This window comes from Petaurus breviceps, unplaced genomic scaffold (assembly GCF_028583685.1).
Source record: "Petaurus breviceps papuanus isolate PSGF00001 unplaced genomic scaffold, PetGlider_PUasm1.0 90784, whole genome shotgun sequence".
Classification (NCBI taxonomy): domain Eukaryota; kingdom Metazoa; phylum Chordata; class Mammalia; order Diprotodontia; family Petauridae; genus Petaurus; species Petaurus breviceps.
The window spans coordinates 12,991,434-13,017,930 of record NW_027187345.1 but is presented as its reverse complement, the minus strand read 5'-3'; the positions used below and the strand labels follow the sequence as shown (position 1 = coordinate 13,017,930).

Below are 26,497 nucleotides of genomic sequence, written 5' to 3'. Positions count from 1 at the left end.
CACTTAACTCTGTTTGCTTTAGTTTTCTCATCTATAAAATGAGCTGGATGAGAAAATGGCAAACTACTCCAGTGTCCTTGGCAAGAAAATCTCAAATGGGGTCGCAAAGAGTTTGACAGGACAGAAACAAAAGAAGAACAACTGAGACACTTCCTTACCATTGTGTTTCCCATCCCATTTTAAATGGAAAACCTTTCCCCTACCCTCTCAAGGGTATCACCCAGAGAGTAATTAGAGAGGAAGTCTCACTAAAAGGAGAGAAAGGGAATATTTTCAATTTAATGACCCAACCCACATAAACATATGGGCGAAGAGTAACTTGGCCTCTCAGCCTATCATAATAGCAGAATCATCATTACATTACCACATAGTAAATATGAACTTTAATTTACTTTGCCATTTTTATTGGATTATCTCTAAACTAATGGCTTGCTATTATCGTATCCAGTTCCTTTAAAAAAAAGAATTCTTAAATGTATTTTAGTTACCCTCAACAATAATCAAATTCCAATTAGATGCTCATCTCATTATGGAACTGTCAATCATTCTGATTGTGGTAATCAAGTTAATATAGAAGATGAAGCTACAGTAATTGTCTAAATGCTTGTCACTGTTGCATTTTAGACAACAAATAAGACATATTTACTTTGCAGCTCTATTTTGTTCTGAAGAGTTGCTGGTAGTTTTTCACACTTTATTTTGAAGGTAGCAAAAGTTACCTTCCCTTCCCCCACCAAAGACTCCAACACTCTGGGTCTAACCAGTCTCTCCAGCATCATCTTATAATATTTCTTCTCAGCTAATGCCACACACTTCTCAAACTGGACTACTTACTGTCACCCGAAGAGATTGTTTGATTTCCCGTCTCTGCTCCTTTGTTCAGGCCATTGCCTATAGTTGGATTGTTTTCTCCCTTCTGTTGCATATTAATAGTTTACCTATCCTTGAAGATTCACCTTAAATTCTATTACTGACATGAAACTTTTCCTTGATTTTTCTGAGCAGGGTAGAAAGGGGTGGCTCCTTCATCTAATTTTTGTACTCTTCTGATGTATTTTTCATGCCCTAATTTGTAGTATGGTTATTTGTGCAGTTGTCATCCCCTCTACTATGAACTTATCTCCTTGAGAACAGGGTCCCCAGCTTATTTACTTTCGTATTTTCAGACATGCCTAACATAGTGCTTCACACATCATAGGAGTCTCATAAATGTTTGTTGAATGAATGAATGAAAAGAAATTATAGCTATTGTGTATTGAGAACTGTAGGCACATGAAATTCTCCTTTGGAGTTAATAAGAGAACATTAAAAAGACAGCTTTGAGGTTATGACAAAGAAGCCTGATTAGAAGGGAGACTGGTAAGTGGTATATGTGGATGAGCCTTGACCTTTAAATATTACAGCTGGATCACTGATGAGGCACACTCATCACAGTCCGTCTGATTAGCTGGCAAACTTTCACTATTGACCTGCAAAAATGAGCTACCCCAAAGGGAGTGTTTTATAACCCTATGAAATGTTAGGCGTCATGTCAGTAATCAAAGTAACAAAATATGCTTAGTTTTGCTTTTGGATAGGCTAACCACTGGCCCAGTTTTCTACCCTCACAGAAACATAAAGAACCACTAACCAATGCTATTGAATGCTACAGCCTGAACTCAGCATTGCTTAAATGCTTCCCAGAAGAATGTTTTTAAATAATTGAAAGATGGCCTAAATTACAGGGAGAGGTTAGAGAAAACAAAGATACAATTTGAGAAAACAAAGATACAATTTTTCCCATGCAAATTTATTGGGCTACCCCGCTAAAACTTATCCATGGACTATTTAGAGTATCTGTAGACTGCAGGTTAAGAATCCTGGACCAGATGATCTCAAAAGTTCCCTCTAGCTCTGAATCTATGGTCATATGACTGTTACCATCTGATTTTACAAACAATATTTTTAAAATTGTGAAATAGATAAAAGATCCTTTAGATTTTAGGGAAACAGAAGTTCCCTGAAATTAACATAAATTCAGAAAAAGAAATTTCTAGTTATTTGTTACATAATCAGGGAATTTCTATCTCAGAAGTAGATACAGAATATATTTAGAGAATTTTGGCATTATTATAATAGTGTGCCAGATTAAGCCACGCAATCAAAATTAATATAATGAGGATAATATATGCTTGATTAAATAAAACTTCCTTTCTGTTCCACTTTATGGAAAATGATATTTACATTTTGATAGATTGTATAAAAAATGAGAAAATTTACATTTTTAATACTATAATGGGTATAAAAAGAACTTTTTAGGGAGAGAAAAAAGATACAAAGAATTAAGAATCCAAAGAGAGAAATATGAATCAAGAGCAGGTTTATTCCTGGTGAACTGAACTCTGTCTTACAATACCCTTGAAGAAATCTAAACAAACAGAAGCCTAGCATCCATTGCCTGGTTGCCAAATTGAGGACAACTCAAAGCTTTGAGGTCATTATGAAAGTCAGTGGCCTGATTAGTGTTGATTCAATTAATCCAATACCCAGGTGATTTGAAAGAATTTAAATTCCATTTTGGTGTGGCTTACATATGCTCAAGATATGCCTCATAAAAATAATGTTAAAAGACTTCCCTTTTTTAATCTGAATTCAAACACTTTTTAATTGAACATAATTTCATGGCAAAAGGGAGTGGGAAGAGTAACTAAATTTGTGGAATCAAAAGAAAGCATTTCTTCAGCAAGAGACCTACAGATCCAAGGTCTCTAGCATAATCCTTCTCTTATGGTACCTGTTGGATAGTGCCAGATAGTGTTGGATAGAAAGTAGGAGGGGGGAAATAATGAAGTGCAGGCCTGAGGTCCTTGACTGGGGAAAGGAAGCAAAGCTTGAATAGTGAGTCTCTAAGAGGATCCTAGGAAGTCATTTCTTCCTGAAATAGAAAGATACCCTGCTAAAATCTGTAGCATCCTCTTGTTCTACTAGCCTAAAAATTCTGGCAAAAATGAAATGACATTAGTCAAGTGTGACATGTTCTTAATAAAATCATGCTGCCTGTCTATTACCACTCTTTCTTTAGTAAGGATACAGAAAAGACCTGTGATTTCAATGGTATAGGCAACTCCCAGACAAGGAAAGCCCTTCCACCAATGCAGGTCAGTACCTCCTCAAAAACACTATAGTCTTAGGGAGTTATCTAGAGTACTTAGAGGTAAAAATGACTTACCTAGGGTCATGCCAGTTTATGTCCAAGGTGAAACTTGAACCCACATCTTTGTGTTTCTAGGAGTGGCTCTCTACTACACTGGCTCAGGATTCAAAGTCAAGCTAGAGAGCTTGCTCCTTGTCCCTTTTCTGGAAATCAGGACAATATTTGCTCTTCTCTAGTCTGGCAGTACCTCTCCACGCCTCTAAGGTTTGAAAGATCATTGACAAGGGCTCAGCAATGCATGTTAGCATCTCGTTCATCTGAGTTGGGTGGCTTGAAAAAATTTTGGAATTCTTTTGGTATTCCCTCCTTATGTTAGCAATAATAGGGTGGAATGATTTTCTGCTGTGTAAAAGATCTCATAAAAAAATAACAGAAGTGAAATGTATGGGTAAGTTACATGACAAGAGGAAGGTATATCCACAGTTGGCTAGTGTGCTCCATTAGTATTTTCACAATATCAAAAGAAAGCAAGGACCCCTACTTCCCTGCCCTCACATATTGGCTGGTGAGCAGAGATAAAAGGCCCACAGGACTGACAGGCATAGATAGATTATAGCCTGTATTATTATAAGTAATACTCACAATATTGAGATCACAAATCCATTCGAATTTTGAAAGAAAATATGAGAGTATGGTGCTGAGGAAAGGAGCAATTGATTTAGACTTGTGGGGTCTGAGTTTGAATCTTGACTCTGCTTCTTTCTGCTTATGTGTTCTAAGGCACTCAACTGCTCAACTTTCAAATGAGGATATTGTTCTGATAATGAATAGCAGCCCATCCAAATCTAAATTGATGACCACATGATTCTTATGAACCATTTTTTGTTCTTCCTTCTCCAGTCCAAATATTATCTTTGTCAGATAAAATAGATAAATTAAGAGCTATTTTCTCTTTTTCTCCTTTTCTGTAATCATCATTCCATCCATTCTGTTACCCTTAGTTTCCTCTCTAACTTCAGTTTTTTCTGAGCTTTAGCACTATTGATACTATTGTTAGGGATCATGCCACGTTTTTGTATTAATTCATCAAGACTTGCCCTCACTTTCATCATATCTGTTAAAAATCTAAGTTGCTTGGTGTGTTCCTTGTGTATCCACAATGGTTTCTTTGGATGAGTATTTCTCTCCCTCCTCAGTATAATTCTCCTTGTCTCCAAAATTTCATTCTTAAGAGCTTCTCAACACTCCTAAACTCATTTCCTCCCTCCCCGGCCCCTAGAATTTTTGTATCCACAGGATACTGCCTATCCTTTTCTGAAACCTTTTGAAATCTACTCCCCTTAAATCTAGGGCACTTGTCAGACTGTAGCTGACTTTCCTCTCATTCTTTATATTCAGATTCTAAAATGGAATGGTCACACTGACATCTGGAATGTTCTCCTTCTTTCTCTATGCCCTTAGAATCCTATTTCTCAAAGGCTTACATCAGGCTCCATTGTGCTGTTGTTCTTCCTTATTTTTTCCCCCAGAGCATTTTATCTGCATCTCTCCTTTACAGCCATCACTTCTCACCTTCCATGATACTTCTCTATGTGTATATATGTTTGTATTGTTTGGAGAGGGAACAGGGACTGGACATTTGATTCTATTGGCTTAGAGAACTCCCAGATGAGGAAGCTATCAGGACTTTCTCTGGAACTTAGAGACTTATTTTCCTAGAGCACTGAGTGGTTAGGTAACTTGCCCAGGGTTACAAGTCTGCATCTGAGGTGGAACTTCCTGGATCCAAAGCCAGCTTGCCTCTATGCCACACTGTATTTTATCTTTTCTATTTTATATAAACTACTTGAGGACACTATGTCATTAAAAGAAAATGTATATCCTTAGCACATAACATATGCCTTGTATGCAGTAGATGCTTGTAAAATATTGAAGACAGTATACATTGGTAATATTTTCCTTCTAAAGTAAGAAATGTAAAATTGTGTCCATCAAAAATCTTTATTTCATGTAGAAATATTTTGGTATGAACACTGTCTTGTTTTCCTCTAATTTGCTCAAAAAATTTTCCTGATCTCCCTTTATCACAGAGGTATTCCATATTCACCAAACCCCAAACCATTTATTGGTTCATTAAATCACAGAATCATGGAACTGGGGAATTGGAAAATAATCCAGCAATTATCTTAGTCCAGGAGTTCATGACCTTTTTTTGTGCCATGGAGCCTTTGGTAGTCTGGGGAAGCCTATGGACTCCTTCTAAAATATTATTTTACTTGCAGAAAGTAAGATACTTAGGAACCAGTTGTATTGGCATGCAGGTAGTAAAAATATATTTTATAACAAGTTCATGAATTCTAGGTGAAGAACCCCCTCCTTGAGTCCAACTTAGATATGAATGGAATCCCTACTATACCCTGTCTGACAAGTAACCATCTAATCTCTGTTTAAAGTTCTCCAAGGCAGGAAAAACCAATCCAACACATCTTGAGGCAGCCCAATTTAACTTGTGGATTGTAATTGTTAGAAAGTCTTTTTAAAAATTTGTTGTTGCTGTTTTTCTGAAGTGGGTAATTATCACCTGCTTTTATAAATCTTGGGAGATTCTGTGTTATGTCTTAGATACAGTCTAGGTGACTGCCCCCTGCCCCATCCTCACCCCGCATTAGGGAATCACTAAGTACTACTATTCTTCCTCTGATGTTTACAGGATGATCTCTCACCTGACAGCCTCTATGCTTCTACTATATAATTCTTAAGAGAACAAACTACTTTTTCCTCCTCAGAGCATCCAGGGAAAACCTAAACTTGTTTTAAGGTCTAATTGAACAGCTGTCCTTTGCCTTCTCTTTCTCCTTTGTGAAATACTCTTCCATTCTCAAAACATCTTGACAAAGGTTATTGCCATCTTGTACTTCAAATAGCAATTGAAGTTTCATTTCTGTATCTTTGGGGGATGCTTCATTCTCCCTTAACAACTTAGAGGTGTGGAGAAGCATTCTTGGAGTACCTTCATCTCCTGCAAGAGATTTGCCTACTCTCAGAACACAAATAATAGTTATTCAGCTGTGACAGAAATGCAAACACCACATACTCCACATTGTCACTGTGCAGTTTCTTCTACTCTCTGGACTGATCGAAATTTTCAGCCACAAACAAACAAAAAAAACCCTACTCTGAGTTTTTATACCTCAACCTTAAGTACTCAGTTCAAACTTTTATAACCAATTATCCCCTTTTTTAACTTGTACAATCCCACTTAACTTCTTTTCCTTAGACTTAATAGTAACTTCATAGCCATACTCACTTTCTCTTTAGCCTTTTACCAATATCCACTCTGTCATTATGCTTTACTCTCTCATTCTTATACATACCTTTTCTTTTTTGGGGGGGGTGGGTGAGAAAGGGCAATTGGGGTTAAGTGACTTGCCCAAAGTCACACGGCTTAGTGTAGCAGCAAGCACCCCAAGCATCCCCAGGGTGGGCTGCCAACAAGGGTTCTTAGATCTGCTTTGATAAAGGAAAGCAACTCAAAATGGGTTAACAAGCTTACTTTAATCAGTCAGATATGTATCGTTCACCTAGTTCAGGGGAAAAAGGTCAGCACCCTGAACTTCAAAGTATACAGACAGAATTATCAAGACAAAAATAGATCAAGTAGACAGATTTCCAAACTGTCCAACCATTACATCCATACCAAACAACATCTGGGTTTCAAAGCCGGGGGGCTCTGGACAACGGCTTTCCAGAGTTTCATCTGATCAAATCACAGAACACTTCTCAAAGTGAGCCCCAAAACAAAGCTACACATCAGGGCTTATAAAGCCTTCTCCTGGCTCAGAGAATGTAACAACCTTATTGACTCACTGGCCAATCAAGAAGTATCTACTGAAAAATAAGCCTCCCACCCTAGGCTCCAGGTGCACTTTAGCCTAGGGGCAGGGAAGATCTTACAAATTTATATTCCCATTACACTTAGTAAGTGATAAGTGTCTGAGGTCGGATTTCAACTCAGTTCTTCCTGACTCCAGGGCCAGTGCTCTATTCACTTTGCCGCCTAGCCACCCCAATACCTTTTCTTTCTTATCTTATCTTTTCTTGACAACTAACTCCTTCTTCTTGTATCTTCCTCTTCAGATTCTACTCCCTAAAGCTTATTGATTCTCCTAGATCCTTTTAGATCCTCCTTAATTTTCTTAGATTCTGCTCTTCTTTCAAATCAGAACTAGAATCTAGAACAATATCTAGGCCTGGAGATTGTTCTCCTTTAAATTTTCTGGAATTTCTCTAAATTCAACATTTGAACTCTTACTAGTCCAAACCTCTCCAAATCACATACTTAATGTCCTTTTACTCATTCATCTTGTCTTTCTCCCACTCCCTCTCCCTAAACCTTCCCCCCCCCTTTTTTTTGCCCATGCTCAAATATTATTTTGAATACAAAAGACTTTTATGGCCAACTGAGTTTGAGAAAAGCTGCTCTAGACAACTAAACTTTGCAACATTATCAGGGACAGTTGCTATGGCAAAGAAAATAGTCTCGTAAAGCCCACATAATTTGCTAAATATGTGTCATATATTTCCCCAGTGCTAGCACCTTGGATTATTGCCAACAGTGCCAACCCTGAGGGTAGTAACTAAAGAGACAGTTCTCAGCTACAACATCCCTCCCAATGTGTCATGCCGGGGTACTGATAGGTTATGAAAGTGTGCAGAGTCACATTTGATTTACAGAAACACCAGAGCTGTTTGTGTTTATTTTAGAATATAGTGTGAACTGTTCCTTTGCAAATAATCCCTGGAAACATGTGCCTTGCCTGCCAGCTTCTCGGGTAACAAAGACTGACAGTACAGAATTTATTCCAAGAAGTGACAGTAGGCAGAATTTCTATCAGATGCTTTGCATCATAGAGTAGCTGTGCACATCTGGAAAGCAAACACCCATGTCTAACAACAGTATTTTTTGCACAGCAGGTAACCATATCCACTGTCATTAAAAGTATCTTCTCTTTAACTTCCTTTAGTAGCACAAAAAATCCACGTGCTCTTATCCTTCCTATTAAAATTGGACAAGTCTGAAAATGAACACAAAAATGAATGGTCTAGCAATCATCTATTATGGAATCAAAATTAAATCTTTGCCAGTCATTTGACACTCCTGCTAATGAAAATGGAGGACAAAATGAGAGGACAACATAACCTAAGACTGGTATTGGAGTATGGAATTTACATAAGATATTTCACAAAGACTGCTCTGCAGACATATCTCTATCTAGATATAGATATTCACACATTTAATTTGCTTGCCCCAGAAACTATGATGTAATAATAGAATAACTTTCATATAGATAGCTCTAAGAAAGCTTAGAAAATATTTTAAATATATATCTTTTTTTTCCACAACAACCTTGTGAAATGTTCCCATTTTAGAGACAAGAAAGCTAAAGCACAGAGAGATTTAGTAAATTATCAGGGACCAAGTAAATTTTAGAGCTAGTATCCAAACCCTGGTCTCTTGATCCCAAGCTTTTCTATTATGCCACACTGTCTTTCACAACAGTGTAGGAAAAAATGCTTGTTTTAATTTCCAAAGACTTGTGTTCAAGTACCAAATTCTGCCAACAATTAGCTATGTCACTTGGAGCAAATCATTAAAATAGTAATAACAAATAAATAACTATATAATTATATCTTTAGAGTTTTATACAATTGTATATAATTTTATATTATATATAATTATTATATAAATAATAATAAAATAGTAATAGCTAGCTCTTTAAGGCTTGCAATGCTCCATGTATATTCACTCAGATTCTCATAATAACTCTGAGGAGATGTTACTATTATGTCTGTTTTATAGATAAGGAAGCTGAGGTTAGAGAGATTAAGAGATGTCTATGGTCACACAGTTGGTCTTGGTCTGAGGCAAAATTCAAACTCAAGTCTCTCTGACTAAAAGTCTATCACTCTATCTTCTGTACAATCCTAGGTACTCCAAGCCTCTGAATTAGCTGAATCTGTTTCTTCTCTGGTCTAATACAGAGAAGAAAATGGCAAACCAGTCAGTATCTTTGCCTAGAAAATTCCAAATGAATTCATGAAGAAGCAGACACAGCTAAACAACTCAACAACAACAACCTTATGGGGTGTGGTTGGTACTAAATAAGACAATATGCCTAGAGCATTTTGTAACTGTAAAGTTTTATTATGAGTATAAACCATGCTTATTTTAATATTTATCACTTTAGTACTTCAAGGATTGTCATTCCTTAACATGGTTGTTGAGAGTTGCTATGACCGAAAAACTCATTGTCCTCCAACCAACCAGGGGGCAAGCCCCTGTATTGCCAGGACTATATGTGAAGATTTTACATATTGGCAGGATTTATAGTCTTCTGAGATGGCCTTTGAAAACCCAGAGTAAGCTTGAGAGAACCACAGAATCATAGCATTGGAAGGGACCTCTGTGGCCATCTAGTTTAGCCCACACCTGAAAAGAAATCTCCCTTAAAATATATCCAACAAGCGGTCATATAGCCAAGAGGTGTCAAACAGGCATGCAACCCACAACATTCCCAATCGTGGCCTAAACCACATTAAAATTGAATTGGAAAATATTTAACAAAATAAATAAAAACACAATTAAACAGAGATAAATTAATATATATTTGTCTAAATCAAAATGCAGCCTGCAAGAATCCTTATGTATGGTCAGTGGTCCTTGTTTCTATTTGAATTTGACACTATAGACCTAGCATCTGCTAGGGAGGTGAAACCCACTGCTTCCCAAGGCAGCCCATTACACTTTTGGAGAGTTGTCATGTTTAAGAAGTTTTTCCTTATATCAAGCCTAAGTTGGCTTCTGAAACTTCCATGCTATAATAGAAAAACTCAGTACTCTTATGTTTTAGGCACAAGTCTTCCTGGGACAAATTAACTAATTCTAAGCATCTTTGCTCAGAGAAAAAGGAAATCCACAGTGATAAAAATCTATCTTGTCTTTGAAAATTTCTCTGACATAAACATTTCTACTCATTTAGCAAAAGGCATTATTTCAAAATAAGATAAAATATAGTCAACATAGCTAATAGTTTAGACATATCAAACAAAATAATCACTCAATTTTTGGCCCACCCTAGAGAATAATTTTTCTAAAACCATTCAAGCCTGCTTTAACTATTCCCTCTAAGGAGTCTTACTTCATTCAGCCTGATCAAAGTTGACCTCAAGAGATACTTCTATTAGCTGGATTAAGCAAATTAGGTTCTTGCTCCTCTTAGTCTGAACATTACCCTAATCAGTTTCAGGGAAAATTCTTTTCTGATCTCATCAGGCCTTTCTCTTTAGAGACTGCTTAGACTTTTCATAAGAATGACATAAAAAAATTTTGGCACAGGAAACTGTTTTTAGAACTGATAGTTAAAGGAAAAGTGATTAAGTTTCTCATTTAGAATACATCAAGAACTTCAGTATTGTCCTAATATTATTTTGCATGTGTAACTTTAAAAGGGGTGAGGGAAGGCTTACTATTCTTACAGAACTCATTGCTCCCAATTCTCCTCTGTAGGGCCAAATATAATCTCTCCTCTCTCGAAAGATCTTGAAATACTTCAACATATCTATTATGTTCTCCCTTGAGAATTCTCCAGGCTAAATATGCCCAATTCTTTCTATTAATTCTCAAATGACAAAGATTCAAGGCCCTTCTGGTTGTCCTGTCCCAGATTCTCAGCAGCTTATTAATGTCCTCTCTCAATTGTAGTTCCCAGAACTGAACCCATCTCTCCAGATGGTGTCTGATGAGGGCAGCATACAATGAGATTATCACCTTATTCCTAGACACTACATATACTCTTCTGTGTAGTACAAACTCTCATTAGATTATTTGACTGCCTTCCATACAACACAACTGACTCATACTGAGCTAATAGCATTACTAAAAACCCAAGAACCAAAGTGGACTTCTTTCTTATCATGGTTCCCCCATTCTATACTCGCAAAGTTGATTTTTTAAATCCAAGTGTAAAACTTTACATTTATTCCAACTGAATTTCATCTTATAAAATTCAGCTTTAACATCATTCCTGTCAGGATCATCTTGGATCATGATTTTGCCATCTAGTGTATTAGTAATCCCTCCCAGCTTTGTGCCATCTGCAAATTAGATGAAAGGAAGGAATAAGCATTTATTAAGCTCCTACTATGTGTGAGCACTTAACAAATATTATCTCCTTTGGTCCTCATAGCTGTGAGGAAGGTGTTATCATGATCCCCATTTTAGAACTGAGGAAACTAAGGCATATGGAGATTAAATAACCTGTCCAGGGTGACATAGCTACCGAGCGTCTGAGGCTGGATTTGAACTCAGGTCTTCCTGGCTCTAGGACCAGTGCTCTATCTACCATGCTGCTTAGCTGCTGCAATATGATATGGTAAGCATGCCATCTATTGGTGTCTCCGGGTAGTTGATAATCTCCAGCCTTGTTGAAGGATCACAGATGGAATTTAATGAAAGATTATGTTTTTTGTGTAACAATGATGTCACCATACTAAATATAATCTGTGTAGTCACTGGTAATTTTTCTCCTAGCTAGAGGGTCTTCCATGATTACCCTGAAATGGAAATAAACTAAGATTCTTCATTGAAGTAAAAGGATGGAGGTAGCAAGACTGCTCTTTTGGTGCAAAGGACAGCAGCAGGGTTAGATGGATTGGAATATGAATGGAGTCACTGCCCCAGGCTACTAAGCTCAGGAAACTGGATCCTGTATCCACACACTTCTTAACATTCTGTTCTTACATAAACATAGTATCCCATGTATCCCTCCACCTCCCAGAGAGTCATTCCATATGACAAATAGTATTTTTTTAGAGAAAAAAAGGAGTAAAAAAAATCAACACACCTAATCAATACATTAGAAAAGTCTAAAAAACATGTGCAGGGTGTAACACCTGTGGAACTCCCATCTCCACGAAGGGGTAGGTAGGGAGTCCCACCTGATCCTGTCATTTTGGGACATTTTTAGGGTGTAAAGCAAAACTTCAGGGTTGTTTTGATTTGGATTTCTCTTATTATTCGTGATTTGAGGCATTTACTCGCTTGGTTGTGAATACTTTGCAGTTCTCCTTTTGGAACATATCCTTTGACCCTTATTCTGTTAGGGAATGGCTATCTCCATATACTTGTTACTTTGGTCTGAACACTGATAGCTTAAGCAGTCAAAACAGATCCTGTCTGGGAGAGTAGTCAGTCCTAGCCCCCTAGAACCTTACCAGAGATGGAACAGAACCCTTCCCATTGCATGGCTTTTTTCTGGTTTTTATGATTTGATTTTAAATACCTCATCAGCTTCCCTTGCTTATTCTCATACAGGGTTATTTTCTGGGTCTGAGCTGATCCCCTTGATGATCTTCTAATCTGGAAACAGTCTCCTTGACAACCACACCTCTTTCCATTATATATTTAGAGCTGGAAAGGGTCTTAGAGGTTATCTCATCCAACTCCAGAGAAGTTAAATGAGTCATAAAAAGTCCTGCGGGAAGTAAGTGGCAGAAAGAGGATTCAAATCAAGGTCTTCTGCTTTTCAATTAAGTATGCTTTCCACGGCAAACACGCTGACTCTCTGCACCATGAAATCTCTGGTGGAGGGCCTTATCTGCCTAATGTGAAGAAAATGCTGTGGGTTTTTTGTTTGTTTTGATCTGTTTTGTTTTTTTGTTTTTGCTGCCAGGATGTTTTTACAATGTGCCCAGATTCCCTTTTGAAACTTGACTCTTTCTTAAAAGGGTGGTACCTTTTGCCCCTCTAAATATTTCCAATCACAATTAAACATCTGTTAAACAGAAAGCATTTTCTCTCTTCCTCCTATGTGCCCCTGTCTTTCAGGTTCTTATTTTAAAGTTTAAATTCTTTTTACAATTAATAAGCATTTATTTTTCTTGATCCCACATCTTATCCCAATTGAACAAAAAGAAAAATATAGCTCTCATAAAAAATATATGTAGTCAAGCAAAACACATTACTTCATTACTGGTGTCCAAAAATGTACCTGTATCTTGATTCCATCATCTCTCTGCCAAGAAGTGGGTAGTGTGCTTCATTTTCAGTCTTTTGTAAGCGTGGTTGGATCTTCAATTCTTTCAAAGTTTTTTTTCTTTATACTCTTGCTATTCCATAAATTCCTCTCCTGGATCTTGATACTTGACTCTGCATAACTTTATATGGTTCTTCCCAGTCTTCTTTGAAGAGGTCTGTTTGGTCATTTCTTTTGGTGCCATAATATTCTGTTACAATCAAACACTATAATTATTTTAGCTATTGTTGAAGTGTGCTCCTTAGTTTCTATCTTTTGCTACTATAAGAAAAGCTGCTAGAAATATTTTTGTTCATATATATCTTTTTTTTTCTTTGATGTCTTTGGGATATAGGCCTTGTAATGGTATTTCTGGGTCAGAGTGTCTGCACATTTTAATGGCTTTGGGGGGTGTAGGTCCAGAATGGCTGGATCAATTCACAGCTCCACAAACAGAAGTTCATATGCCTGTTTTCACACATCTCTGCCAAAAATGGTTCTTTCCCCTTTTTTTGTCATCTTTGCCAATTAAATGGGCTTGAGGTGAAACCTAAGAGTGGCCTTCATTGCATTTCTCACTGGTTAATGTAGAAATTTGCATTGTTTAACTATACATGTTTGCAATAGGTTTTGTTTTTCTTGCTTTCTCAACGGGAGGTGAGAGGGAAAGAAACTGGAACTAAAAATAAAATAAACGAATCAAAAAATAATTTGCAAATCCCTAATTATTAGCGATTTGGATTTTTTTTGTTCTAATTGTTAATGCAACTTTTTCTCCTCTTGCCCTAACCAGGAACCCTGAAGTAACTTTAATTGATCTCTGCTCCTCATACTTAGTAGCATAACTGGACTGCTAGAAACAGGGCAGCTGTATTAAGTTCAGATCAGTTTAGGGCATATCAGGTGTTCTTGACATGCCCACTCCAGCAATACTTCCAATTCAATAAAGTTTATCCAACAAAATCAAATTTTCAAAAAATATTATTAATTTATTTTTGGTTGTCAACATTCACTTCCAGGGGCGGCCAGATAGCACAGCGAGTAAGAGCACCAGTGTCGGGATGACCTGGGGATCGAATCCGGGCTCAGAAACTTAGCATCCACCCAGAAACACCTGGCCGTGTAACCTTGAGCAAGTTACTTAACCCCAATTGCTTTAAAAAAAAAACATTCACTTCCACAAGATTTTGAATCCTAAATTTTCCTCTCTCTCCCTCCCCTCTCCCTTCCCCAAGATGGCATACAATCTGATATAGGCTATACATATAGATTCATATCAAACATATTTTTATATTATTCATATTGTAAAGAAGAATTAGAACCAATGGGAAAAACCACAAGAAAGAAAAAACAAGAGAGAGAGTGCGCAAGTAAATAGTATGCTTCAATCTGCTTTCAGACTCCACAATTCTTTGTCTGAATTTGGATAGCATTTTCCATCATGAGTCTTTTGGAATTGTCTTACATCACTGTATTGCTGAGAAGAGCTAAGTCTATCAAAGTTAATCATTGCAGAATGTTGCTGTTACTATGTACGATGTTCTTCTGATTCTGCTCACTTCACTCAGCATCAGTTCATGTAATTCTTTCCAGGTTTTTCTGAAGTCTGCCTGCTCATCATTTCTTATGGAACAATAGTATTCCTTCACATTTGTATACCACAACTCAACAAAATTAATTTAATAGCTAGTTTTGTATAATAGAAAGAAGGCTGAATTTAGAACAAGTTCACATCTTATCTCTGTTAAAGTGACCTTGGGCATATCGCCTCTCTGGGATTCAGGATCCTCATCCATGAAATGAGACAGTTGGACTGGATGACCTTTCAGGCTCTTTCTAGGTCTATGTCTACAAATCTCTTATGTGAGTCCTAGCACTTTTAATATCTGGTGAGGTACACTCTTTCAATAGTTTGGATAAGAGGGGTAGGGCTGGTTGTGAGTAGCACCTAAGCTTTGACACTTTCTAAACCTTTTCTTACTGTCCTCTTCATGGAGATTCTAATGGTTCTATCAACAAGCTGTATATGAGAGCAGAGAGGCTAAAAATGTGGGTAGTGTCCGATTTCGAAAAACCTTGAATACCAGATAAAAGAATCTGAATTCAGAAAGCAATAGGGAATTAATTTTTTTTTAACAGAGGAAAGACATAACCAGATCTACACATTAAAAAGAGAAAAGATCACTCTGACAATGGAATGAAGGTTGGATCACAAAAGGTAGAGAGAGGAAGCAGGAAGGACAGAAGGCTATTCTTGCCATCCAGGCAAGTGTTAATAAGGATGTGTCAAGGGAATAGAGAAGAAAGAAAAGATGACAGGTATAGTGGAATCATCAGGATTTGTTAACTGACTGGCTATGAGCGGTAAAAAAGAGTGGAGTTAGTCAACAATAACCCCAAGGTTACCAGTGTGGGAGACTTGCGGAACAGTGGTATGATAAGCAGAAATGATAAAGTCCTAAAGAAGACCACGTTTAAGAGAAGGAATAATGAGTTCAATTTTGTATGTATTACGATCATACTGATAATGATTACTTTCCCGGTGCTGGAGTGACATAAAATTGTTTACTCCCTACCAAGAGGAAGGAGTGTTTCCTCTTATTACTCACTAAGGGTTTTTATGCAGAATTTTAAAATATTTCCTTTTCATTTCTTTGTGATTCATTGTACAAATGATTTAAGCATTAGTGAACATTAAAAATGGAGCTTAAATTATTACTTATTACTGGGCTTGGAGTTTGAAAGAACAAAGTTTGGAAAAAGTACGATGGTTTATTATTGATGTCACTGCTCCTCTGGGCTTTGTGCAGGAATTTGTTCTAATAACATGGAAATGTATGTAGAGAACACTCTCACATTCTACCAATAAAAATGGTTTTCTGGACATCAATTAAGCCAAATAGCAATTAATTATTTATTATTTTATTTATTATTATTATTTATATATATTTATATTTTATACATTTTATTTTATTTATTAATAGAAAATTAATTATTATAGAGTGCTGGATAGACTAATGCTGACTGATGGATTATTCAATCAGAGACACAGGAACATCTGACATCAGAAGATATTCTAGTGCTTTCTTTTCCTTATCCCTTTATCTCATTCTACCTATCTCTTCCAAGCCATGTTCAAGTACAATAGAATGCTGTATTCATCCATCCATTAATTTATTCAGTAAGCTTTATGAAGTGCACATTATGTCCACACCATCTTTTGGACATCTCAAACTGGACTTTCCAAAGTGGGGGAGGGGACAAGAAACAAGCGTTTATTTTTAAGGGCCTACTATATGCCAAGCACTTTGCTAAGCACTTAAAAATACCATAGGCATTTCAAACTCAGCATTCCCAAACAGAACTCATTATCTTTCTCCCCAAATATACCCATCTTTTGAATATCCCTATTATTTTTGAGGGTACCAGTGTACTCTCAATCAACATTGAAATCTTGGTATAATCTTCAACTACTCATTCTCATATATCCAATCTGTTACTAAATATTTCTTTCCTTCATGACATCTATTGTACCCAGCCCCTTATATAACCACTACCCTTGTTTAGCCCCTCATCACTTCTCATCTGGACTATTTCTACAGCCTTCTAATTGGCCCCTCTGCTTCAAGTCTGTCCCCATTCAAAATAAGCTACAGAATTAGTACAAGGCTGATGAAAGTCCTCATTCATGCTATATCTATGAAGACTGGTTGAATTATGTGAATATTTAGTCTAGAGAAGTCTAGTATGTATCAACTGCCTTCAAGTATTTGAAGGGCTCTTGGGTAAAAGAGGAAGATTAGATTTGTTCAATTTGGCCTCAGAGGGAAAAAAAAATAGTAGTAATGGGTGAAAAATGCAAAGAGATAAGATTAGGCTTGATGTCCAGAAAAACTTACTAAAATTTAGAACTGTTCAAAGGTGGAATGAATTATCTCTGAAAGTAGGAGGATCTCTGCAAGTTGGGCTAAAAGGTATTGAGATTATCCTCACATCACGGTTGAGTGAGGATGTATATAGGCAACTCAGGTTAAGGGAGTTTCAGTTAGCTGAATCAATTCAAAGTGTTCTCAATACCTGTCCTTCTTGAATATTCTTTTCCTAGTATGGCTAAATTGATCACCTTTTGTTAACTGTTGAGTGACCTATGATGGGATCATTTTGTTTCAGTGCTGAATCTAGTATAACAGAGGATGGTCCTGAATCAAATCCAGCCCAGTCCAATTCCTTCTATGGCATATCTTCAAGTAAAGTGGACAATCACTGGTCAGGAATTTTATAGGGGAAGTTCTTATTCAGGTACAGATTGGGCTCTGAAGTCTCTTCTAAGCTTTAAATATCCAGTGATTTTGTGAATAAAAAGTGACATACCAAAAAAAAAAAAACCAAACAAACTCAATTTAAAGTCCAAGGATCTGGGATCAATTCTTAGCTTACCTGCTTCATAGACTATGCTACAACCTCTGTGGATTGTGTTTCTTTTTTTTTTTATAAAGCAATTGGGGTTAAGTAACTTGCTCAAGGTTACACGGCCAGGTGTTTCTGGGTGGGTGCTAAGTGTCTGAGCCTGGGATTCGATCCCCAGGTCATCCCGACACTGGAGCCGGTGCTCTTACTTGCTGTGCTACCTGGCCGCCCCAGATTAAGTGTTTCTTTAGTGTAAAATGATGAGATTGGATCAAATGATCTGAGTTCTCTTTTTGCTCTCAATCTTATGATCCTATTAAAAAACGTTTCATTAGAATTAAATCATGTTCATATAAGATGCACATTTCTATTATTTCTTACTACTATTACTTATTTCCTCTTCCTTGCTAACAGTTTTGTTTTGTATTATTACAGGCAATGAGAGTTTAGAAGAAAATTATGTCCAGGACAGCAAAATGGGCTTTGTCATCAATGCTATCTATGCTATGGCCCATGGACTCCAGAATATGCACCATGCCCTCTGTCCTGGACATGTTGGTCTTTGTGATGCTATGAAACCCATCGATGGCAGTAAGCTCTTGGACTTCCTCATAAAATCCTCCTTCATTGGTGTATCAGGAGAAGAAGTGTGGTTTGATGAAAAAGGAGATGCCCCTGGAAGGTAATGAAGCAATTTTACCCAAAGAAATAATTGGCTGAGAATCAGGTTTTTCCAAACATATGGAAATATTCTGTTTTAATTAGCACTAAAGATTACTGAGATCAGTATAGTTAGAGATAAATAAAAGCATGCCTTGGGAAGAGAATGAAGGTTAATAAATGCATCTATCTCTCTCGGATTGCTCTCTAGAGAACACTGAGGGGATGAATTTTCTTTATGGAAATAAGATTCTGCCTAAGGTTAGGGTCAGTCTAGGGATCACAGATAAAGAGCCCAAAGGGGTTGCAAAGACCATTTAATCCAAATCCTTAATTTTACAGATGAGGAAACTAGGTCCAAGGAAGTAGAGAAATAACTTGCCTGACAAGAGTATATAAATGTCAGAGGTTGTTTGAATTTGGGAGAATAGAAAGCCACCTGGGTGGTATTATTTGAGGGATTCTTGGAAGGCTTTCCCTTCCCCACCCCAAACTCCAGAATCTCTACAATTAACTTATGATTAATGCTTGATTTCTATCATTAAGATTCATGTCTTTGTGTTATTATTCATGTTAAAATGCAAATATCCTTGGTAGGGAAATCCATTAAGCCTGATATCAGCCCTTAATATCATAATTCAAATTGGTTTATTATATTCCTTACGGTATGAAAATTAGTTAGGGAAAGTTTTTGATGGGCAATAGAGAAGAGAACATAATCTAGGAAATGCAGACCTAGGAGAAGAGAGGGCCTGCTTTATTAAGCCAAGGAGAGCAATGAGTAAAGTCCCTGGGTACTTGAAGGAATAGGTTTTGGGTTTTGGGTCTTTTTGTTATTGTTCAGTCATATCCAACTCTTTGTGACCACATTTGGGGTTTTCTTGGCAAAGATACTGGAGTGGTTTGCCGTTTCCTTCTCCAGCTCATTTTACAATTGAGGAAAGTAAGTTAAACAGGATTAAGTGACTTGCTCAGGATTACACAGATAGTAAGTGTCTAACTCCAGATTTTAACTCTTGAAAGTGAGTCTTCCTGACTCTATGCCCAGTACTCTATTAACTATATCACATAGCAGTCCTAGGTACATATAGCCAGTATATGATCTGATACATACTGGCTACATAACCCAGAGCACATCACCTAACCTCTCGGTTCTTGAGGTCAGTGTTCCTCAAACATTTCAGTTTCACAACCCTTTTTCATTCTTAAAAGTTACTGAGAGCCCTTGAAAGAGCTTTTGCTAATATGAGTCATGATACATACATATTACATATGTTATATATATTTAGCATATTAAAATTAAAACATCTTACTATTATTAATGAAAAATAGTTTTGACCTCATAGAATTCCTGAAAGGGTTTCAGAAACCTCCAGGGTCCTTGGAACATACTTTGAGAACCACTGCTATAGGCAACTCTCTGGAACCATAAATTTCAAAGAAAATGCCAACTTACATTGGTAAAGGGAATGTCCCTGACTAGGAGTTTGCTCTACCAATGGAATCACTCCTCTGGTCCAAATATTTTATTACAAAGTTCTATGTATATTGAGTTGAAATATTTTTCCTTGTAATTTATTAATCCTAGTTCTTCGCTTTGGGACAACAAAAAATATATCTAATCCCTCTTACAGACTAAAACCCTTCAAATATTTGAAGACAAACTTATTTTCTTCTTAAGTCTTTATTTTTCTAGACCAAACCTTCTAATTTTCTTTACCACACCTTCACATGATACGACTTCCATAATTTTCATTTCCTGATTTACTTCCTCTGAATGCATTGATGCTTATAAGTACCTCTCCTAAAATGTGGTACCTATAGTTGAATACCAAAATTGTTTAACTTAACTTGATCAAACCTCTTCCAGACCAAATTTTCCAGTTATTTCTTTATCATTATTTTGAGTTTTGACATAATTCCAACATCTAGCAATGTCTTGCATAGCACAAGCATTTAATGCATGTCTATAGTATTTTAATGAACATCATTTCCCATGGAGTTTTGGGCTACATGGAGTTTAAGGAAGGTGATACAATGTATTGAGCATTATATAAACTGGGGTCAAAATCCTAGATTTTAATTAAAACTTTACCACTTCCATTCAATTAAACAAATAATTATTCAGTACCTACTATGTGCAAGACAGTAATATTAGGTGCCAGAGCTACATGGACAAAAATAGATTAAGTCTCTGCCGTCAGGGAGCTTAGCAGTTATGAGACCTTGTTGGTCCAGTCAGTTCATGTTTTTGAATTGACTAATAATACTTAACCCTCCTACCTCATGGGGCTGCTGTGAGAATCACATGAGAAAGGAATGAATATTTCACAAACATGAAATTATTTTGAAATCTGTATGATATTCTATAATGCTTTACTATTACCTGGTATTTAGATGCTTTAAAGGGACCATTATCTGAATTTAGATTATCTGATTATTTTAAGGGTAGTAAGAATGTGCATAAAAACTAGGGGTTTTGTGCTTGGACACATGCATGTGTGTAATAGAATAATCCAGCTATAGATATCGTGATCTCTAAGGCTCTGAATTACAGGACAGTTGCTAATCTTCATTGGTAAAGAAAGTTTGCTCACTGGTAATTTCCTTCACCTGTTAAATCACACATTGGAACAAAAATTACTATTACAAATCCAATCCATTCCAAATTAGGATCTATTCTGGGAACTTTGTGTATGTGTGTGTGTGTGTGGGGGGGGGCATTATTTAGTGCATGGCAAGCTAGACTTGGATTTAAAAAGGCTACCTCTGATGCTTACTATTTCTATCACCATGGAAAGTCACTTAATCTAAGACCCAGTTTTCTTATCTGTAAAATGAAAGAGATGAACTCAATGACCTCTATTGTACCTTCTAGTTCTAAATCTATTATTCTTTGTATGTGTGAATATGTATAGGACTTCTACATCAAGAATGCTAACTAGCATTTATATAACACTTTAAGGTACACAAAATGCTTTACACATGTTATCTCATTTAATCCTTACAACAGCCCTGGGAGGGAGGTCCTCTTATTATACCCATTTTACAAATAAAGAAAATGAGGAAGAGAGAGCTTCAGTGACTTGTTCGGGTCATATGTCTGAAACTAGATTTGAACTCAAATCTTCCTGACTTCAAGTCCAGAATTCAATGCACTACACTACCTAGCTGCCTTCAAATGTATCTGAATTAGAGTAATTCATCTATTGCACCAACAGGTAGAGTCTATATTCTATCATTTATTTATGAGAGGAGAAAGTCACCTGCTAGTCAAGTGTCATAGGAACACAGATAAGTGCAATGTCAGCTATAGCCTTATTCATTCCCTAATCAAGTGATCACTTTATGGTCTTCAGAATCCACTCTCTATCCTGGTGCAAATCTGTGTTTACTGGGACCATCTGTCCTTGTAGATGTAGAAATCTGTCTATATAGCCAAAATCTGGGTCAAGGGGAATAGGGATAGCTAATTCTCATTTGGATCATTTACCCTGTGCCAGCTGAGTTACCATAGTCTTATAATGAATAGATATTGCATCATTTGCCCATGTGGTTATCTACAAGTTCTCCTTCTGTTTGAGGCACTTAAAAATATGATCATCTCATTAAAAAAATATCTCTGTGAATGTGTAATCTGAATAATAGCTATTCTATGTTTCTCGGAAATCCTATTGCTATTTATTACATGAATTGTGCCCTTTGGGCACAAGAAGCATGATACTGGGACAGCATGGAAGGTGGTACCTGCTGCTGCTGGTGGTTGGTTAACAATAAATGCCCACATTTATAAAGCACTTTGAGGTTTACAAAGCAATCTCCTTATAGTCATCCAGTGAGATAAGTAGTACAAGTTTATGATTCTCAATTTTCAAACAAAGAAGATGAAAATCAGAGAGGATGAGTGCTTTGCACATGTCACATAGATTGTAAGTACAGAGCTAGGATTTGATAATAATAACTAGTGTTTATGTAGTGCTTTAAGGTTTGTGAAGTGCTCTACAAAGATTATTTCACTTTTTTTTCCTCACCACAACAATGGAAGGTAGGTGCTACTATTCTTTCCATTTTGTTGATAAGGAAACTTAGGCTGAGTGGTTAAATCATTTGTCCAGGATTACAAAGACAGGACTTGAAATCAGATCTTGACTCTAGGTCCAATGCTCTATTGACTGTGCCACCTTACTGATTCCAGGCCTAATGGTTCCAAGTCCATGGTTCTTCCTACTCTACCACACAGAATTCTACATAACTAACATATGTCATAAGGACTCCTATCATCTCAAAATCAGAGATAAGAAAGAATATTTTAATGACTTACTAACTCTGTATTACAGAATGTCAGAGAGAGAAAGAAGAGATCCCAGAGTCTAAACTGTAACTTAACAAGAATCCCCTCAAAACCAAACCCAACAGCCTTTGAAGTACTATAATGATAAGGGAACCTACTAACCCAAAAGGCAGCATATTCCAATTTTTATAGCTCTGTTAGGAAGTTTCCTTTCTTTATATTAAGCCTAAATCTGCTTCTAGAACTTCCACCTGCTTCTCCTAGTTCTTGCCCTCTGGGATTGAGCAGAATAATTCTAATAATTCTCCCACAATATAAACGTCCAAATTCTTGAACAGTTACCACATCTTGTCTCCTCTGTACTAAAATTCTCTATTTCCTCTAGGCAATTCTCTTTTGATATGAACTATTCTGTTTGCCATTCTTTGAACACTCAAATTGTCAACTCAAATAAAAAGCTCAGAACTCAACATCTGATCCTCTTCTTGGATGTTCTGTGAACATGAAGTGATGCCTTGATGTGATGCTATCTCATAGTACAGCCTAAGCTAATTCATCAATATTTATTTGTAGAAAATAAAGAACAGTGATAAAGTACCTTCTCTTATTACTTCAAAGGAACACAGTCAACTAAAAATGTCCATCACATATTCTTTTTTTTTTTAAATCTATGCCTAGTTCTTAGTGACATACAGGATAATAATATTATGGTATCAAAGTATTACCGAAAAAGTATCCTGCAAGTAGTACAAACTACCCAATAAGCATTTTAATGGCATAAATAAATAAATGAAATATCCTTGGCTTTTCCTACCATATCTGTGCTCTTATTCAAAACAGTATCTTTGAGATTTCATTTACTCATAGTTATTATCCAAGGTACAACAGTTTACCCTTCTGCCCTGCCCTTATGGGACCCCCTCAGAGTCCTCACAGTCCTCTAGGAAATAACACATAAAAAATCAGCTACACAAAAGCAAAAGTCTTACTTCCAAATGAAGAAATTATTTTCACCATTGAAGATGCAATTATATTTTTTAGTTTATTTCTCCCAGGATATTAATCAAGGGCTCAGTCACTGTTGTTCCCAAGTCCATTCACAGGAACCATTTTATTTATTCTAGGAGGTAGTTGGTTGATCTCTTTTCAGTTTTTTTTTCAATCTCCTCCAACTTCTACCCTTTTTTACTCCATGATACAGTTATAGTCCTCCTTGTAATTACTATAGTTAATCATCAGCTAACATAATCTGCAGGCACTAGGAGAATGCAAAGAAAAAAACTAATTTGCCATACAAGAATATTACAAATAAATTCCAATATGCAAGAAAGTTTCATAGGGTCAAGAGTTAGCTTTAATTATCTCTCTGTGACAGATGCACAGAACTTGTTTTATTAACTCTAGTCAGTTTATATCTTCTTCCTGCCCCTTCTTCCTTATTTTCAGTTTCTTCTTGGGTGTGGATTTTGTTTTGTTGGGGTGTTTTTTATTGTGTACAATAAATAATAATAATACATTTAATAAATAATTTATTTTATAATAATAAATTATATAATAATAATAAAATACATTTTTCACTTTCTCACTGCTAATATAGATGAATTTGTAGACATTTACTCTCTGAGAGAGAAAATGGAAAAGCTTGAACAAATTGCAGGAAACTGAGCCATAGGGAAAAGGAACATGGCATTCTCACTACCCTAATACACACAAAGTAGAAAAAATAAATGAAACAGACAAGCAGATAGAGAGATTGGAAAGAAACTTAAAGGAAAGCACACATATTAAATATTCACAACAGATTTTTCAGCCTTAATAATTATGGAGAATGGGGGTGGAAATTAGAAATGAACATTAATCCAAATAATTAAAATGGATAATAGTATATCATAAACAAGATTTATATGCAGCAGCAAATTACACTGAAGACTGGCTACATAAATAAATTTGAGATATTTTTGGCGCCACAAAGGAGAAAAAAATTTCTCTTTTCTAAGTACCAAGAACTTGCTTTGCATACAATGAGTATGTAATACATGCTTTTAAAATAAATGAATGATCATCAGAAGGGTTTATGGCATGAGCTCAATTCTTTCCCTTCACATTAGTATTTTCATTTGACCTATGAGAGATAAAAAAAATTCTTTCGTCTATCATCATCATCCTGGTTTTCCCCTTGCAGCTGTGTTTGAAGAATCTGGCATAAGTTTGAAGTGGAAATTAGCCTGTTGCCCCATAGAGAGTAAATTCCAGCTCTATGAGCCGAACAGGGAATGGAGGGCACAAGACATAGCAATTAACTTTCTGTAGCAAAAGCCCAAAGTTTGAAGAAGAACAAGTTTTGGAGAATCTTGGTCTGATTCTCAGTGGTTATCACTCTTTCTTTTCAAATCTCATGCTAAGCACTCTATACATTTGTTGTCAATGTGTAGAACACCATTACAGAAGGATGAATAATAATAATGGCTTTGTTGCTGTTCATGTCACACTCTTCATGTCCCTATTTGGGTTTTTTTTGGGGGGGGGATGTTACTGGAGTATTTGCCATTTTTCTTCTCCAGATCATTTTGCAGATGTGGAAATTTAGGCAAACAGGGTTAAATGACTTGCCCAGGCTCACAGAGCTAGCAAGTATTGGCTAGATTTGAACTCAGGAAGATGAGTACCACCTGACTTCAGTTACCCAGCTATTCCTATAAATAAGAGAGGAAAAAGAAACTGAAAAAATCAGAATAGGGAATGAGGTGATAAAACTATCTCTTTTGTCAATGATATGATGATATTCTTGGAAAATCCCAAAGATTCAACAAAAATGTTAGCTGAAATAATTAAAATTTTAGCAAATGAAATATTTTTGGCTTTTCCTAACATATCTGTAGTCTTAAAGTAAATCCAAATAAATCATCAGCATTCCTACATATCACAAACAAAACTGTGTAAGAAGAGGTAGTAAAAAAAAACAACACCCCATTTAAAATAACCCTAGACAATATAAAATACTTGGGAGGGCAGAGCCAAGATGGTGGCATAAAAGCAAGAAACTCCCTGAGGTCCCCCCATAACCACCTCAAATACCTATAAAATATGACTCTAAACAAACTTTAGAGCTACAGAACCCACAAAGTGACAGAGAGAAACAAATCTCCCATTGAAGGCAACCCAGGAGCCTGGCAGGAAGGGTACATCACAGCATGCTGGGAGCTGTGCCCAGCCCCTCATGAGCCCTCGGGTTTTAGCCTCAGGGCAGTGCTGCCCAGTCATGGCTGGAGAGGACTTTGGGAGAGTGGATCACCAGCAGCGGTGGTGTTTTCCAGAATTATCAACCCATAAATGCCAAAGCAAAAGTAAAAGGTCAGTGGGGACTTTGGGAACAGGGGACTGAGAGTGTGGTCCAGCCTCTGCCCCACCAGAGCAAGAAGGAGAGAAGTGGTGGAGGAGCTATGGCTGTGCAGCCAACAGCTACATGGCTGGTTCAGAGCTCCTGGCCTGCAGATCATAGGGGGAACAAGTGGCCATTCAGAGGGAGTAATTGCTCTTCCTTTAACCTGTTTGAATCTGGATTGCTGTCTTGGGTGGAGGTTCTGGGGTGTGTGACCAGGTGCTGGAGCTTGTGGAGGCTTCAGAGAGGGCACCCAACTAATAGCTCCAGCAGCTGAGAAAACCCCAGTGATTTGGGACAGAGCTCCCCTCTCTGGAAGCAAAGTCCTACTGTGGCAAAAAGCTCAAGAGTCAAGTAATTGAGTGGCAACATGAGCAAGCAAAGGAAGTAAAGCAAGCACAGCAATCCAACTTTGGATTCCTTTTTTGGGGACCAAAAGGATCAAAACATGGAATGGGAGGAAGACAGTGAAGTCAGAACTCCTCTACCAGAAACTTCCAAGAAAAATATGAACTGGTTACAGGCCATAGATGAGCTCAAGAAGAATTTTTAAA

The 26,497-nt window shown here is 36.8% G+C and overlaps 1 protein-coding gene across 1 annotated transcript in view; it reads left to right on the top strand.

Annotated features, from left to right (window-relative positions):
• GRM1 (glutamate metabotropic receptor 1) overlaps positions 1–26,497 on the top strand; it is a 294,731-nt gene that overhangs the window by 243,395 nt on the left and 24,839 nt on the right. Inside the window, exon 4 of the mRNA XM_069069743.1 lies at positions 18,049–18,295. Within this exon, the coding sequence (XP_068925844.1) occupies positions 18,049–18,295 (247 nt within the window). The remainder of the gene's footprint in view (positions 1–18,048; positions 18,296–26,497) is intronic.